General features: G+C 41.8%; 1 protein-coding gene and 1 long non-coding RNA gene across 2 annotated transcripts; one reads left to right on the top strand and one right to left on the bottom strand.

The window, feature by feature from the left end:
• Positions 1 to 453: 453 nt before the first annotated feature.
• Positions 454 to 1,008, bottom strand: LOC147334675 (uncharacterized). The gene is made up of 2 exons (XR_015128595.1): positions 743 to 1,008; positions 454 to 655 (listed from the first exon to the last, which is right to left on the bottom strand). It is a non-coding gene; the product is annotated as an uncharacterized LOC147334675 (long non-coding RNA).
• Positions 1,009 to 12,038: 11,030 nt separating this feature from the next.
• Positions 12,039 to 14,454, top strand: LOC147334674 (ladderlectin-like). Its single transcript, XM_086274387.1, has 6 exons — positions 12,039 to 12,120; positions 12,201 to 12,278; positions 12,552 to 12,661; positions 13,457 to 13,591; positions 13,865 to 13,973; positions 14,117 to 14,454. Exons 2-6 carry the CDS (start codon positions 12,218 to 12,220, stop codon positions 14,182 to 14,184), a joined length of 483 nt encoding a protein of 160 aa, XP_086130513.1. The 5' UTR covers positions 12,039 to 12,120; positions 12,201 to 12,217; the 3' UTR covers positions 14,185 to 14,454.

Below are 14,454 nucleotides of genomic sequence, written 5' to 3'. Positions count from 1 at the left end.
TAAATCATTAATATTTTTGAAAAATTAATCTTAAAATCTTAAAATAATCTGCAAAGCTCTCTCAAAGAGATTAGAGAAAATGACCCCCCTCTTAATTCATCCTGACCAAACTGGTTTCATAAAAGGTCGGCACTCCTCAACAAACACTCGTAGATTACTTAATTTAATAGACTACTCATACGATAAAAACATCGAAACCATAATATTATCTCTAGATGCAGAAAAAGCATTTGACAGAGTTAACTGGAAATTTTTATTCGCAACTTTACACAAATTTGGTTTTGGAAACTCTTTCATAAACTGGATAAGAATATTATACAATTCCCCAACAGCTCGTATCAGAACAAATGACCAGACATCCTCCAGCTTCTATCTCCTGAGGGGCACCAGACTGTCACGGGCTGCGACGGCAGACCGTGGAGTTGTAGAGAAAGTAGGGCCCAAACGCGAGACTCAAGTGAAGGACAGTGGATTTATTTATGGCGAGTGGACAGAAACGACAACTATATACAATTCAAGCACTGTGACTCCTGTGGCGATTCCTCCAAGAATCCCACACAGTGCACGTGTCCATAGCAGTGAAAAGGTGACAACTCCAAAAACCCGATTCCACTCTGTGATTTCCCCTCGTGACGACGTTCCTGACTCCCGACTCCTGGTGACACAAAAACACACACAGCTCAGCAGGCAGCCTTTAGTAGCGAAGCCGATCACAACACACTAATCTACGGAGGTACTTAACAGGTTCGACTTAGTATAATCCCGCGCCGACTGGGGCTCCGCCACCTTCTTAAATAAGGCGCCCCTCATGAAGCCATCAGCTGGTGAGGGCTAATGGGCGGCAGGTGCGGCAGTCCCCAGTGCGGGAACACTTCCGGGTCGCAGTCCCCTCAGCGACCCCAAAACATCCGGGAGCACCCAGGGAGAAAGGACAAAAAGGGAGAGAAAACCACCATAACATATGGAAAAACATATACAAGAAATACATGAGCTCTGGGTCATCAGACCCAGACCATGACACAGACAGGGATGCCCACTCTCCCCTTCACTTTTTGCAATTTTTATCGAACCTCTAGCAGCAGCATTTAGACAGGCTACAACAATTAAGGGCATAAAATGTAAGAACATAGAACATAAAATCAGTCTCTATGCGGATGATGTGTTGCTTTTTCTGCAAAACACACAAACCAACCTCTCTGAGGTAATTACTTTAATAAACTGGTTTTCAAGAGTTTCAGATTATTCAATTAACTGGCCAAAATCTACAGTTCTCCCCATTAACTGCTCCTTCCATAATTTTTCCTCTGCCCCACTGCAATCCGGAAATATTAAATATTTAGGTATTAATGTCTCTCCTAAGCTTTCAGACTTAACTAAATTAAACCACATCCCACTTCTAAAGAAAGTAGAAGGCGATCTGACTAGATGGAAATCTTTACCCATATCACTCATGGGAAGGGTCGCCACTATAAAAATGATGATCTTGCCAAAAATAAATTACTTATTTTTGATGATCCCTAACAAACCATCACAAGATTGGTTCAGATCTCTGGATTCATATACAGTGGGGCAAAAAAGTATTTAGTCAGCCACCGATTGTGCAAGTTCCCCCACTTAAAATGATGACAGAGGTCAGTAATTTGCACCAGAGGTACACTTCAACTGTGAGAGACAGAATGTGAAAAAAAAATCCATGAATTCACATGGTAGGATTTGTAAAGAATTTATTCGTAAATTAGGGTGGAAAATAAGTATTTTGTCACCTCAAACAAGGAAAATCTCTGGCTCTCACAGACCTGTAACGTCTTCTGTAAGAAGCTTTTCTGTCCCCCACTCGTTACCTGTATGAATGGCACCTGTTTGAACTCATCATCTGTATAAAAGACACCTGTCCACAGCCTCAAACAGTCAGACTCCAAACTCCGCCATGGCCAAGACCAAAGAGCTTTCAAAGGACACCAGGAAAAGTATTGTAGACCTGCACCAGACTGGGAAGAGTGAATATACAATAGGCAAGCAGCTTGGTGTGAAAAAATCAACTGTGGGAGCAATCATCAGAAAATGGAAGACATACAAGACCACTGATAATCTCCCTCGATCTGGGGCTCCACGCAAGACCTCATCCCGTGGGGTCAAAATGATCATGAGAACGGTGAGCAAAGATCCCAGAACCACACGGGGGGACCTGGTGAATGACCTGCAGAGAGCTGGGACCAAAGTAACAAAGGTCACCATCAGTAACACACTACAACGGCAGGGAATCAAATCCCGCAGTGCCAGACGTGTTCCGCTGCTGAAGCCAGTGCATGTCCAGGCCCGTCTGAAGTTTGCCAGAGAGCACATGGATGATACAGCAGAGGATTGGAAGAATGTCATGTGGTCAGATGAAACCAAAGTAGAACTTTTTGGTATAAACGCAACTCGTCGTGTTTGGAGGAAGAAGAATAGTGAGTTGCATCCCAAGAACACCATACCTACTGTGAAGCATGGGGGTGGAAACATCATGCTATGGGGCTGTTTTTCTGCCAAGGGGACAGGACGACTGATCCGTGTTAAGGACAGAATGAATGGGGCCATGTATCGTGAGATTTTGAGCCAAAACCTCCTTCCATCAGTGAGAACTTTGAAGATGAAACGAGGCTGGGTCTTCCAACATGACAATGATCCAAAACACACCGCCCGGGCAACAAAGGAGTGGCTCCATAAGAAGCATTTGAAAGTCCTGGAGTGGCCTAGCCAGTCTCCAGACCTCAACCCCATAGAAAATCTGTGGCGGGAGTTGAAAGTCCGTGTTGCTCGGCGACAGCCCCAAAACATCACTGCTCTCTAGAAGATCTGCATGGAGGAATGGGCCAAAATACCAGCTACTGTGTGTGCAAACCTGGTAAAGACCTATAGTAAACGTTTGACCTCTGTTATTGCCAACAAAGGTTATGTTACAAAGTATTGAGTTGTATTTTTGTTATTGACCAAATACTTATTTTCCACCCTGATTTACGAATAAATTCTTTACAAATCCTACCATGTGGATTCATGGATTTTTTTTTTTCACATTCTGTCTCTCACAGTTGAAGTGTACCTCTGGTGCAAATTACTGACCTCTGTCATCATTTTAAGTGGGGAAACTTGCACAATCGGTGGCTGACTAAATACTTTTTTGCCCCACTGTATTTCCAAATTCCTTTGGAAAGATAAACCCCCGCGTATCAGCTTAAAAACGCTACAAAGAACCAAGGATAGAGGAGGATTAGATCTGCCTAATTTTCACCAATACTTCTTAGCCAACAGGCTTCAGTTCGTCTCAGAATGGTTAAAACATACCTTCTTAGTTGAGCCCTGGCTAGATGTTGAACAGGCACTATGCAAGGATCTAGAGATTTCAGACCTACCATTTATTAGCTCAAACATCAAAAGACATGAATGCTTTAAAAGTATCAACATCAGCTTTTCTCTGACAGCATGGTGGGAGTTTCTAAAAATAACGGAGTCTTCATTAATCCCATGCAAACGTACACCTATCTGGAATAACCCTGACATATTACAAAACAATAATATGATTAATTTCCCAGAATGGAGTTGTAAAGGAATTAAATACTTAGAACATATATTAGAGGGAACAGAATTTATTCCATTTGACAGACTAGTTGCACAATATGGGATCAACAAGACAAGATTTTTAGAATATCAACAAATTAAATCCATAGTAAAAAAGAAATTTAACCTCAGTCAAGTTGAATTACAAACACCACTAAGTGCGGCACATTTTCTTACTCTTAAGTCCCCCAAATTATTATCTAAAATATACAGAACACTTTCTAAATTAGATGAATCAATATCCCTTCCTATTGCAAAGTGGGATGCAGATTTATCAGTCAGCTTAGACCAAAACTTCTGGTCTCAGATTTGCTTAAAAACCTTTAAATTAATTAAAAATCCCAGTCTGCAATTAATACAATACAAAATACTACATAGAGTGCACTATACAGGTCATCGGATGTTCAAGATGGGCTTTACATCTTCCAACAACTGCTCACACTGTCAAGGCTATACACCAGACAATTACATCCACGCTCTTTGGTTCTGTCCACCAGTGCAAAGGTTTTGGCGCGAGATATGTGAAGACTTATCAAAGTGTCTGAAATGTAACATTCCAACTTCCCCCTTAGTGTGTTTACTGGGCAGCTTAGATAATGTCACTTCAGAAAAGAATATAGCCCATATGATTTTCACTGCCCTATGCATAGCCAAGAAAACAGTCCTCATGAACTGGAAAAATAAAAATAATCTTAATTCTAACCAATATAGAAATTATCTATTAGATTACATTGACACAGCCTCTGCCACCACATCAGATCAATTGCTCTGGACTCCTTTTATCAGCTCCATCACCTAGTGGGGGTGGGGGGGTCATAGTTTGGTCCCGCCTTCACTGTTGTGATTGGTGTGGGGGTAGGGACAGGCTTAGGGCGTCGGGGGGTTCCCCGGAGGCATCTTCCTTGGGGGGCTCAACCCGGGGTAGCGGTCATGTCCGGTTGGGGGCTCTGTTGGCTCTCAGGTGACTGTTTCCTCGCGGCTGCGTGCAGCGGGGCTAGGGGAGGGTCTGTGCTGACGGACGTGGGTTACTGACCTGGTAGCCTGGCTGGCCCTGGGTGGGTCCGGGATGGGCGTGAGGTTCTGGGGGCGCTCCGTCTCTGGGCTGGGGCCCGGGCCGGGCCTCGTGGGCTTGGATCCTGGTTGGTGTGTTGCCGGGGTTGTGGGCGGGTGGGTGCATGGGGGCCCGGCCCTGGAGCAGGGTGCCGCCGGTGCGTCGAACCACCTGGGGGGCTCTTCAACTGGTGGGGGAGATGGTCACATCTTGCAGGAGCTTTCCTCTCTTCAGGAACTCTCTCTGCAGGAGGGGGAGATACAGGAGAGGTGGAGGAAGATCTCAGCCTGGGCGTTTACTGTCTTATGTAGTCTGGAAGATGAGTGGATGGTGGGGTGGGTGCAGTTTTCTCTGTGGTGGGGTTGGGTGGACTGTCCCGGGCTCTGTGGGGCCGGGAGGCGCTGCTGCACTGGGCCCCGGTCTGGATGGGCCTGGGCCCCCTTTCCCTGGCGGGTCGCGGAGTGTGGGAGTGCCTACTGAGGTCAGCGGGGGAGCTGGCCCCAGGGAGGGGTTACCTGCCCCTCCCTTCCGTCCCTCCCCATCTCCAGCGTCCTCCCTCTTCCCGCTCCACCACAACCACCCACACATGCAGGGCCTTGGAGTAGGGGTATGTCACCAGGGTGCAGAGGAGGCTACCCCCCCCCCCTCTGTCCCCTTCTGGCTGCCTCTGCCTCAATTTTATCCCACAACTTAGACATTCACATTATTCACACTCTCATTACACATACATATAGGATCTTGGGGGTGGGCACAATCACGGAGCCCAAATTACCATCAGGGTGTACACCTCACCCCTGGCGTCGTTGCCCACCTCTCAATTTTAAATACACTTAGACATTGAGGGCTATCAGGAGGGACTATGCGCTTACCTGCTGCTCCTTGGCAGGTAGCTCCATGCCCTCCTGGGTTTTAATTGCACCTTAGAACACACATGCATCAACACTACAATGAGCGGGTGGAGGGAGGTTTGGAGTCTTCTCCCACCCCCATTCTCTGCGGCCTGCTGGAGCGGGAGGGCTAGGTGGAGTTGGCCGTCCGACTGCGGTCTGGAGTGTGGGGCCTCCCTGCTGCTACGAAGTCGGGGTGGTCTGCCTCTCCCCACCGCAGGGAAAAGGGTAACACCACCTGGGTCTGGGTGCAGTTCCCCCCTCCAGGGGCAAGGGTACCTAGACCCGGTTTGTAGAGTACGCTTGGGGAGTGTGATCGTGTGTACAGCGTCTCTTTATGTCTGTCTCCACGTTGGTTGAGTGTGGAGTGATTGCATATGAGAGCATGAGGGGGGGAATGGATGTTTGTGTCTGTGTGTGCCTGTATGTCTGTGTCTATATGTCAGGCTGGGTATCAGACGCCACCTCTCTGGGGACACCTCAGGCCCTCCAAGGTTTGGAGGCCTATCTCCACCTACCACCACTTCCCCTGCCGGTGGCGGACTCCCTCAGGTGTCGGTGCGTTTGTGGTTCTTTGTGTCTGGGGGTGGGCGTCCAGGTACACACCGGCTCACTCCTTGGCGGCCGCTTATCGGGGCCTGGAGCCTGGGGCTCGCTCGGGCCCCTTCGGGGGTGGGGTGTCCCCGGCCTCTCGGCCTGGGGCTCGGTCACTCAGGCACAGCTGGCGGACGGCGGAGCTCATGGGCGCGTCACTGCAACTCCCCCTGGCTTCTGCTCCGTGGCTGCTGAGTGAACCCTCATCTGGGACTCTCCTCAGCTCTTACTGGAACAGTGGCGCGGCTGCCCCTCTGTTGGTCTGCCATGGTCTCTTGTGTTCTGGGGGCCTCTGGATGTCTGGAGTTTTGATCTCCTCCATACCTGCTTCACACCCTGGAGGACGGGGCTGTGGCCCCCCCACACTCCCTAGCAGATCGTTACATGGAGAAACCTTTGGAATACAAGCGCGCTGATCCACACAGGTATGCACACGGGTGTTCACTGCTCGTAGACCCAAATTACACCTTTCTTGGCTGCTACTTCGAAGCACATCTGTCCTGCGTGCTGCACAACAACATTGAATATTTAGTATTTACTGCTGTTTACACTTAGCTAGATTAATGCGATGGTGTTGTGTTTAGTATGTTGCTTTGTTTTGTTTTTTTGTCTTTTTTTGCTTGTTTTCTATTCTTCTCTCAACAGGTGATCCAGGAGATTTTTATTTTTTTTCTCCCCCCCTTTCTCACTGTCCCTCTCCCCTTCTGTTTTTCCTTTCCTTCCTCTTTCTTTCTCCCTTTCCTATCCCTCACTCATGTCTGTCCCGTCTGTAACATCTGAAAATAAAATATAATAAATAATAAAAACAAAGATCGACCAAATGAACCAATACGGCAATGCCACGATGATCCATTTGGCAAAGTAAATCCATTGGGTATCCTTGTTGGTCTTCAGACAACAATTCTGATGGCTAAAGAACCAAATGGGACAGGCGAAAAAAAAAAAATTAATCTGTGATAAGACATAACTTATCAAGATAGAACCATGTAACTAAAGATGAACCAAACTGTTCACAGTTTTATCTAACTCTGTTTTAATAAAGGCTGGTGACCCCTGCTATAGAGTCTGACAGCTGCAGGGATTATATACAAATATTCAACTATCCCAGAATTAAACCAGGTCTAAATAAAAAGGAGTGAGCATCACTACAAAGGTTAACTCAGTGGTCCTAATGCTACAGTTTGATATCAGCAAACACCAGCGCATACATTGATGTGACACCACAGCCATGCTATCATTGCAAACACTGATAACAGCATAAATCGAATTAAATCGGGACTTGATGAGACCTTCTGAGTATCACTAGAAATATTATAAACAGTCTCCATACCACAGTTTCCTTTCAGTAAACACCGACAGCATTCACTGTTAGCATAGCACATCCATGTTAGCAGTGTATAACTGGATGGTTTAGCATATATTAGCACAGGTATCAATAAAGGACTACCGTATTAAATACTTTTACTAACCTCAGGCAGACGGACAGGCGCTCTGCAGGTGGGATTGAGCGCCTGTAGTTGGTGTCTAGGCGGGCGATGCTGGGACCGACGAGGGGAAGCAGGTCCTCAAACTGGCCGACGGTGATAGCGCTGGAATCGGCCGTCATCCAGGCGCGGCTCCTGGAGCAAATGGTGAAACTCACCAAACTGCTCACGCCTCTGGAGGACCTGATGGACCCAGGTACGGCGAGGACGTCTTTTACGCCGCTGCTCTGCTCTCCACAGTACATAGAAAAGGGAGACTCTCTCTTCAAGCGCTAGCTTGACAGCTGCCATCTTGCAAAGATACCGGTCTGGCACAACTCCCTCCCACATTCCTCCCACATTTCCGGTTCACACGCGTCAAAATATGATATTTTGACGCGCGATGGATTTTTCTTGGACACGCGTTGAGACGCGAATGTGCACGCGTCAAATCAGGGGCGTTTGGGGCGTTTTATTCGCGTCCATCGCGTTCGGTGTGAACACACCGTTACACAGGTAGCCAGCAGCTATGACCAGCACTACTTGTGCAGTTAATAAAAGGACAGGTAATGTTTGTCGCGCTGTTGCACACACAGCACGCTCGTTTGTTTTAGTTCGTCAGTTGCAACAAGACAGCTTACCAACGTGTACGTAATAAGCCAATACTCCTGTGTGCTATACACTACAGTGCTGTACACCTACTTACTGGTTTTGTGGCATCAGTCTGTGTCTCTGAGTTAACTTGTGTTTCTCCTACAGCTCCGGACCGGAAAAAATGCGCGTGCTCTTTGTGAGCTCGTTCCCGGCTCATAACCAGCGCGTTTTGAGGTCAAGGGCGATCATTGGTTAAATGTGAACATGTGACTGATGCAAGCGAGATCCTTTTATTTAGCAAAACTGTGATTAATAGTTAAATGTTATTGTTGAGGGGCACAGACAGGACTCGCACGCACACACACATTAAAAAAAAATAATAATAATTTTTTTAAAAAAGTTGCCTCAACAAAAGGGCACTTTGGGCACCCATCAGGAAAGGGGCGGGTGCTCAAGCCCCTCTAGCCCCCCCCCCCCCCCCCTCTGCACGTGCCTGCCTGTAAGATGTCCAAGACGTTTTGATACTGGTTCAAAATAACTTGGATTTGAGGCACAGAGACTATGCTTTGCTCATTCATAGAATCTTCCAATAGCATAACACGTCTCTCCACTTTCATTTTGATATATTACAAATCGTTTAAAGTTAAAGAAATTTTGATCATCATCATTCAACATAACAGTGAATGAATGACGTTTGAGTACACGACTGTAATCTTCGGAGTGAAACACCTCGCCATCTGTAATGATTCGTTGAAAGTACTTTACTCTGCTCCTTTGTACCCCATAATGACTCAGTGCCATATAGTCATCCCTCCTAATTAATCGCACTTTAGGATGATTAAGTGCAGTGATACCATGTGTGTGAGTTACATGTTTTAACTGTTTAGGTCTTGTTAGAGATTCAAATATCTCCTTGCATTCATTTGAGGCATCTTTCAGTAAAGTCTGGCCATAAAATGGTAAGGCCTTCTGTAGCCAGAACATTTTACAATCTGTAGCGCAACCCCTTGAGTGCTTTTGATCATGTCTAGTAGTTTAGCATTGTAAGACTCAAACACAAAGGCGGAACGAGCCCACAATGGCCCCCAGTTAACTACACTTCTTGGTAGTGATGGGATTTCCAACTCTTTTTAGAGATCCGGTACTTTCGGTTCGGCTCACTAAAAAGAGCCGGTTCTTTTGGCTCCGAACTGGCTCTTCAGGTTGTTTTGTTGCTTTAATTAATTTATTATTAACAATACTATAAAATTATGCACAAAAGGAATTACTAACGTAAAAAAAAAAGTGGTTTTATTTATATATGTTTATATATAAATATATGCGGTGGCCCCTAGAGACAAAACACGTACAAACTCATGATATCTTCAAGACAGTCATTGGTCAAACTGTTTTTGAGCTTGAGTGCCAGAAATAGTAGTTGGTTTTGCTCTTTAGTTTGACCTGAATCCACTGGGACCTCTACCTGAACAGGACCTGCAGTGCACTCTTCTTCATTAGTCATCAGCAGAGTTCTGTCTTCTGGAAGGATGTCTGGGATTTCCTTGAAAAGAGAAGAAGGAGAGAATTATGGGTCCTGTAAACATCACATTATAAATCTTCAGTGTAAGAGCATTAGCCTAGTGGATTACAGCAGACATTTGAAATTGGCCTTATTCACTAACTGTGCACTATTTGACATGTCCATTCAGTCTTGCCAAAATCTAAGTGTGCTTTGGCTGACCAAGATTAACTCTCAAAATGAATGCTTAGTGCTTTCTTTCATGATAAATTCTGTAAGAATATATGATTGCAGTAGAAAGTAGGAATTACCGTAAAAATCATAATTAGAACAATGATTACTTGTTTTATTTTTTTTCTTGTTCAATGCACTAATACATGAATATTCATTAAAAAATTAATACGTTTAGAAATGTCATGATCTTTTTGATTTCATTTCTTGACTTGAAAATTCAACTAACTCTTGTGTACTTATTTCGACAAATCTATAGTGTTATATTCATAATAAATTGAATTTAGGTTTATGCATTAAATGTGTTTTCATTACAGTTAACCCAAAATGTTTATATTCCACCACTAACCTTAAAAAGAGACCAATAAGATGGTCATTTATTATTTGGTATAACTGAAGTAATTAAATGCTAAGGGATAAGATAAAATGGATAATAAGATAAAAGGAATAAAACTTTATTTTGGTAATCATCACCCTCAAGTTGTTCTGAACCTGTTTCTTTGTTCTGTTGAACACAAAATAAGATATTTTCAAGAATGTTGGTAACCAGTTTTTTGTCCCTACTGACTTCCATAGTATTGTTATTTTATACTATGTCCATACTATGTCAATGGGGACCAGCAACTGTTTGGTTATCAACATTATTTTATGTTAACCTTTCCAAAATTGACTTTTCTGTTGCAACATTTTTTGACAATGATTTTTAGTCTTTTCCCAAAAATCGTTGGTAACAGAAAAAAAAATCTGATATTTCAATAAGGAACAGTCAGCATTTCACAAACATTACACTTGTTTTGAGAGGGTGAAAGCTATCACAAAAGGACAGAAGCTGTAGCTACCTAGTCACTTCATTCATTATTGCAGACAAAACAAAAAAGAGACAAATCAAATAAAAACTTGAAAATGCTACAAACAAAAATAAGCATAAGAAAACTGTAAAAAAAAAAAAAAACCTGTTGAATTTTAGTGGTATTTGATGAGGGTGTTGACTGAGCATCCATCCATCTCTAAAGAAACAACAGTTTCATGTGTGACTGATGGTGCCAACAGTGTTTTTTTAATGGGAGTTGGTACAGTAGCATATGAGGAAGTGAGGCTGATACAGTGACTTTGTAAACACTCTCACATTACAGCAAATATTATAATGATACTTCTCTCATGACAACTTGCCATCTACAACTAACTATTTTCCCATAAAGGTGAAGATGGTCTGCAGGGCTGGCACATTCATGAGCTTTCTCTTTAAGGTGTAAACTGTAGTAGGATAAATGATACATTTTCTCACAATCAGCTTCTTGTATGGACTTACAAATATTTACAAATACAAACACATTTTCAGTTTTTGCAGTTGATGTTAAAATCATTCAATCCAAGCTGTAACTTGCTTGGTGCATCACAATGACCAAGCCATGTTATGCTATGTGTAAATGATGCTTTTCTTTGAGTTGCTGCAATGAAACTTTGTCAAATCAAATCATATCAAATCTGATTTGCTTTCAAAGTGTTTGTTTCCTTTTTTTTAAACTGTCTATTTTATGGCTGTCCAAAGTTCTTTATTGATCTGTTACACATTTTAGGTATTTTGTTTTTTATAGAAATACTCCGAAATCATCATGAAGCACTTGGGTGTGACACTGAGACCAGTGGAGAAACATACATGGGAACAAGACTGACGGGGAGAAAGAAAGAGAACACCGAATGCAGAGACAAGACTAAATGGAAAGGATAAGGCTGACTAAACATGGGGCATGGAAACTCCCCTGTTCCGTGCTCCATGATAACAGAAACCTACAGACTAGAAAACAAAACTAAGAAGACCTAAGAAAACAAATATAAACAGAGGGATCACAACTGTACACCAAAACGAGGAACAGAACCTTAACCATAGAACATTAAACAACCCAGAATCAAAAGTCCAAACACATTTACACTGAGCCAAAGGCCCAGGAGCGTGACATCTTTGTTGACCAGCAGTCAATAAATGAAATTAAACATCCATGAAATTCAAGATGGGTGGAGAGAATTGCATAAGGTTGGTAAAGACAGGGGTAGTGAAGCATGGAATCAAAACATACTTAAGTATTTTTAGTGCATCTCTTCCTGGTATTGAAATGTAAATATAAGAAAGTGTATATAAGTGCTCATCTCTACTTGAGGGGTGAAGCTACAGGCTGACACTTGAAAGAGGAGAAGACATTCTACAGACAGGTATGTTACAAATATGCTGAGGATCTTCTATCCTTTCTTTATCAAACTGCTAATCACTTTTGTTAATGTGTTTCTTACAGAGACACTAAATATCATCATGAAGCTGCTGACTGCATCTGCACTTCTCTGTGCAATGATGGCTCTGACCGCTGCTCAGGGTAAGTATAAAAGTATGTAACTAGTATCATACTGAATGTTGTGCATGTCAATGGGCTATATACAGCTGTCCAAATAATAAGATCTATTTTTAAATACATGTTTTTAAAAATAGAAATCTAAAGGAAGAAAATGACACATTTTCCAGTTGAAATTTGTTGAAAAGTAAAACTATTGTCAATAAAACACAAGTTAATGACCATAATTATAATTATTCCAGTAAAGGGGGAATTGAGTCAGCATTTTGTCACACAATATGTTTGCTTTGTCTTTAGATGAGTGCTATGTTCTCAAGAAGTCCTCATCATGTCCCACTGGTTGGACTGAGTCCAACAACAAATGTTACTTCTATGTTTCTACACCCTTACCCTGGGGTGATGCTCAGGTAATAACATCAGGACTCACCGGTTACTGTGACTGTGTTTCTTTGATTCTTTAATATTTGGATAAGACCTTATAATAATATTTTTTTAATATTATATTAAACATTTTTATATTGACAATTATTAAAATGTTATCAAAGCCAATGTACTGTTAAAATTTGTTTAAAATTATAATAGTATGTATTGATCATTGTTAATGTTATCATTTATTGAATTTTAATAATGCTATCATTTGTTCAAATATGTATATATGTCATATATGGCTTTACTTTTTAACAAGTAAACAGTAACAATATATTAGTAAACAAGAAATACAAACAAAGAAGCAAACAAACTAAAGTCTCCAGTTTCACGTTCCTACAATTTATGCCATGGATAAATCACCTGTCAATTTTTGCTTCGATTAAAACCAGTTCTTATATGTACTGTGAAATATGCATCCAAGCTTATAATAGCAAATATGATTTTTTTAATTTATAAAAATAATGCTAATTATTGCAGTAAATGGTTTAAGCCACCAACATTAACTGCATGAAATAATTCTGAATGATAAATGATTTTAAATGTATTAATCATTAGTCCTTTCAATATAATAATTTTTAAAAAACGTTACTTTTTATTACTTGTTGAATTGTAAGCTATTAATAAAAGGTCAGATAATTAAAATCAATAATTTTGTCACTCAATGTAAATATTTCTTGGTATGTTTTATTATTATTTGTATGTTTGTGGTGGTGTAATCATGAAGGTTGTTTTATAAATCTTCTGTAACTCTTCTGTCTTTTTGTTTACTGTAGAGAAACTGTCAGACCATGAGTGCAAACCTTGCATCTGTACAGAGCCTTGGGGAATACCAGCTGATTCAGAGGGTGATATCTGATGGGAGTAGAGCTAATGGACGAACATGGATTGGTGGTTCTGATGGTCAACAGGTATGCCAGTCTGCCAGTTAAAACATAAATCTATCCACTGGATATTTTACTTATTTCTCATTCTTATCTTTTTTTTCATTGCCATATAATTCCATATATCTTGTTTCATATATTTGATATCTTCAGTTTCTATCTACAATGTCGGTAGTAGTGAAAGTAAAGACAAACCAATAAATGAGAAGGTGTGTCCAAACTTGGTAGTCGATGTATAATGTTAAAGTGCAGTTTCGTTAAAAAACGATTTCTTATTTTTAACTTTTTTCTGTTCTGTAGGAGGGTTATTGGTTTTGGATCGATGGAACACGTTTCCAATACACAAACTGGTGTCGGGGGGAGCCTAACAACTTGGGCAGCGAGCAATGCATGGAAATGAATTTTTCAGGTATAAAATTGTAAATAATATATACAAGTGCTATTGTCATTATACATAAAACCAAAAAAACCAAAATATTTTTCTCATATATTCTATATTTTTGTGTCCATGCAACAAAAATTTCAGTTAAAGTTGATTTTTGGTGCTTACAGGAGACCTGTGTATGAATGATATCTCTTGCCAGTCCCGATGCCCTTCTGTCTGCATTAAGAGTAAGTGATGATTCCTGGACTGACATGAAGGCACGTCATCTGAAAAAGAAAGAAATCTTCTCATATATCACTCAAAATATCTGTTTTCACATCTTTACCTTTTTCTTTTGCTGTAACGATGCATAAGGAACGAAGCGACAAGTGACATAAAATAGTGTGATTGTGTCTTTTAAAAGGAGCAATTGAAATGTGTAATGGAAAGAATGCTTTTAGCAAAAACTTAAAAACAAAACTTTTTTTCTCTTCTGCATCATTAAACTATTAAGCATTGAATCAAA

The sequence above is a fragment of the Aulonocara sp. 'chitande type north' Nkhata Bay genome, linkage group LG3, assembly GCF_057382095.1.
Source record: "Aulonocara sp. 'chitande type north' Nkhata Bay isolate Kocher_YH1m ecotype deep benthic linkage group LG3, A_spYH_male_GT1.1, whole genome shotgun sequence".
NCBI classification, from domain to species: domain Eukaryota; kingdom Metazoa; phylum Chordata; class Actinopteri; order Cichliformes; family Cichlidae; genus Aulonocara; species Aulonocara sp. 'chitande type north' Nkhata Bay.
Note: the sequence above shows the minus strand (reverse complement) of the source record. Positions and strands in the feature narration are given on the sequence as shown.